The sequence below is a fragment of the Quercus lobata genome, chromosome 5 (genome assembly GCF_001633185.2).
Source record: "Quercus lobata isolate SW786 chromosome 5, ValleyOak3.0 Primary Assembly, whole genome shotgun sequence".
Taxonomy (NCBI): domain Eukaryota; kingdom Viridiplantae; phylum Streptophyta; class Magnoliopsida; order Fagales; family Fagaceae; genus Quercus; species Quercus lobata.
The window spans coordinates 1,729,099-1,732,260 of record NC_044908.1 but is presented as its reverse complement, the minus strand read 5'-3'; the positions used below and the strand labels follow the sequence as shown (position 1 = coordinate 1,732,260).

At 33.0% G+C, this 3,162-nt stretch overlaps 1 protein-coding gene across 1 annotated transcript; it reads left to right on the top strand.

Annotated features, from left to right (window-relative positions):
* The first annotated feature begins 561 nt into the window (after positions 1-561).
* On the top strand, positions 562-2,320 carry LOC115989078. Its single transcript, XM_031112745.1, has 3 exons — positions 562-595; positions 648-766; positions 2,009-2,320. Exons 1-3 carry the CDS (start codon positions 562-564, stop codon positions 2,213-2,215), a joined length of 360 nt encoding a protein of 119 aa, XP_030968605.1. The 3' UTR covers positions 2,216-2,320.
* The last annotated feature ends 842 nt before the right edge of the window (positions 2,321-3,162 follow it).

Here is a 3,162-nt window from a genome sequence, read left to right as displayed (position 1 = left end):
ATCATGTGGCTGTGGACGTGGTCGTGGGTGTTGTTAAATTGTTTGGTTTTGTGTACCAATACTTGTGTGTTTAATTTTTGTTTTTATTTGAGGGGTTATTATTAATTAAAGTCGTATTAAAAATGGGTGTATGTTTAAATTATAGTGGAAATTTTGTTTTTTCTTGAGTATGAATAGCATCGATATAACTAAGTAAAAATTTCTAATTAAAATTTTATTTTTTAAACTTCTTTTCAGGTTAATTTTTGAGTCATATTTTTAAAGCTAAAAGAATTATGAGCAAATGAAAAAAAAAAATTGATGCATTCTTTAAGAAAAAAGATGTTAGCAATTCAGAAATTAGGACACCTGTGACTGTAGAAACAAATGTTGATATTTCGATGCCTGATGAACACCCTGACCCCTCCAAATGTTCAAGAATTCAATCTGAAGAGATAGATCGTGATCCAGAATCACGTAAACAAATATGTGAATTCCCTATCAACAAACAAGATGAAATCCAACGAGTTTATCTTAAAGAAGGTCCATATCAACCTAAAAATATAGACTATCCATACAACAATGATACTCATTGTCGTCGATTTCAACTTTCATGGTTCGAATCAGCCCCCCCATGTAAAAATTCCTGGCTACGCCCCTGGATGGAGTTGTGACTTGTGCTTCACTTCATTTTGGGGAAATTCGACCTGGTGCTTTAAGGGGAAATCACAGACATCATACTTGTAATGAGACACTTGTCATTTGGGGTGCTAAAACAAAATATAGGGTAAGCTGTTGCTTTTAAAGAATTGAAAATATCATAACAGCTTGATTCTGTGGATGTAGGCCATACTAATTGTTTGGATGTGTTATTTATCATGTCAAGAAATTTAATTCAATACTTAGTGCATTAATGGGGAAAAAAAAAGAAAATCAAATTGGCAGAAAAGGTTTGCAGGAGCCATGAATGGCACATAATGGAAGAGTGAGAAGTTAAGTATTTCTCGTTCTATTTTTTAATCAAATGTTACTGTTTGGCATATTAAGATGCTAACCTAACTTCTGTTTCTTGTGGATGGAAACTTGTCTAATGAGTTCTGAGTTATGTAATTACCAAAAATCAAAAAGTTCTAGTGGTGAGACAAAACATACTAGTTGACTCCAGTGGAAGTTGTGTCTACCCTTTTTTAAAATTGTTCTCTTTTACCTGTTGTGTACGTGTATCATTATGCTATTACCAATTGGAATTGCTATTGTATTATGCCTACTTCTCTAGGAAACATTTTATATTAAAAAGAAACAGAGTGACAGATAAGTTATTTAAATCACTGTACTGGAATATGGGATCCATTCTGTGATATTTCACTAGTGATTGGCGAAAGACTGCTTAGGTTTTTATGTATCACAATGAGGGTGTTATACGTTATCTGAATGTAACATCATTTGATGAGTCTGATATGATGTTTTCATATTCCTTTTGAAGAAATTATTGATGTTATGAATCTCAGACAGAAGCAAGATTAAAGCAGAGAAAAAATAAGGAGAAAGATCAGTGAAGATAATGAGAGAGAAAGAGTGAGAAACAGAGAATTTCTATGAATGAGAAAAAATATCTTGCTTAATTGTACAAATGATCAACTACTAACTATTTATACACTCACTCTACCACTCTTAACTGATCAGTGATCAATAATTAGATCCAAACTATGGGGATCAAGCCTGTAAATCACGGAAACTAAATAACAAACTTTTGCCCAAAACTAACTGAGACTTAAAACAGAGTGAACGACATCGTTTTACAGCGCGTCCTGTACTTTGGTTCTGCGTTATTCTAAATGGTGTGTTGCGTTAAATGAAATGATGCGTTTCACAACATTAATCTAGCTTCACCGTTTTGTTTGTCCTGTGCTGTCGTTTTGATGATCCCTGAACTTAAAGCTTCTTCAAATTGCTTCTATCTTCAACACCTTTGACTTTTTAAAAAAAAAAAAATTTAATTATTTAATTTTCATTTGTGAATTATTTGCAGTTGGAGAACAGCCAAGTAGTTGGTAAAGGTTATGCTGAAGTGATAATTGATGCAGACGAGGTTGCTGTTGCAGCTAGCCCAAGCGGAACTGCCCATGCTTTAGTAAACGTGGATCCAATACGAAGTTCATACTTTATAGGGTGCCAAGACAGTATTGTAAATTATAGCAACTCATCTACTGATTTTAATGTTTGGAAAGATCTTTAAGCTTTATTTTTTGCAAGTTTTGCTTGGTTTCCCTTTCCAGTCTGACATGCTTCATTTTTTTTTTAAATTGCCCAATAGGTGACTACTGTACTAGGGCATTCCAAGGTTAATATAAGTTTCAAGATAAGAAGTTTTTTGTCTCCGTATATATGTTACTAAGTTGCCATTGAGTTTATAATTAGCAATCAGGGTTTGATTTCTTCGAGTTCCATCACCGATCATGATAGACTTCATCTGCATGTCTTTTTTTTAGATAAACAGAATTACAGTATTGCAACCATGTAAATTTTAGACTACATATTAATTATTGGCTATTTTTTTTAGTGTTTATTTTTGCTGTCTTGTTCAAAGCAAATAATCAATCAGGTGTTTGTAGGTTGAATTTAAATTGAAATAAGAACTTTAATTTGGATTTCTGAAGTCTGAGAGAACACCTGATTTGGATTTCTGAATTCTCCTGTTTGATGATGAAAATAAAACTGGTGTCTGGTGATGAAAATAAAAACGGGTAGCGGGTTAACTGACTTTTATTTATCAGTCTGTTTGTTTATGTGTATTCCTATTTATTTTTTTCTATAAGAATAGTTGAATGGGACCTATAAATTGGTTTCCATCTCATGGAATCTTTTGCTAAGTGGCAATACTTATTAAGTTGTAAACTTTGATATCCTTTCGCCAGAGAAGGCACAGAAAGGCATCGTTGACTACTCTTTAAACTCATTATGGGATATTTCAATGACCTATGAAGTTATCTAAATAAAGTCTTATGACTCTTAAATAAGCCATGTAATTAAAAGTACAAATGGAAAATCATTTGAATTGTCAAATAGTGGATTGGTGGTTTTCCCCCCAAAATTTTGGTGGAAAATTCTGTCCAGATAGCTTTGTAAAACTTTCTGGTTTGTGGGGGGACTGGGAGTGAAGTTTGTGGACTATAGAGTTGAGAT

What these genes read in the sequence shown, in the direction of transcription:
- LOC115989078 (XM_031112745.1), top strand. Translation starts at nt 562, where the DNA reads ATGATACTCATTGTCGTCGATTTCAACTTTCATG. An exon ending in CGTCGATTTCAACTTTCATG is followed by an intron (nt 596 to 647) that starts GTTCGAATCAGC and finishes CCCTGGATGGAG; the next exon opens with TTGTGACTTGTGCTTCACTT. An exon ending in GTGCTAAAACAAAATATAGG is followed by an intron (nt 767 to 2,008) that starts GTAAGCTGTTGC and finishes AATTATTTGCAG; the next exon opens with TTGGAGAACAGCCAAGTAGT.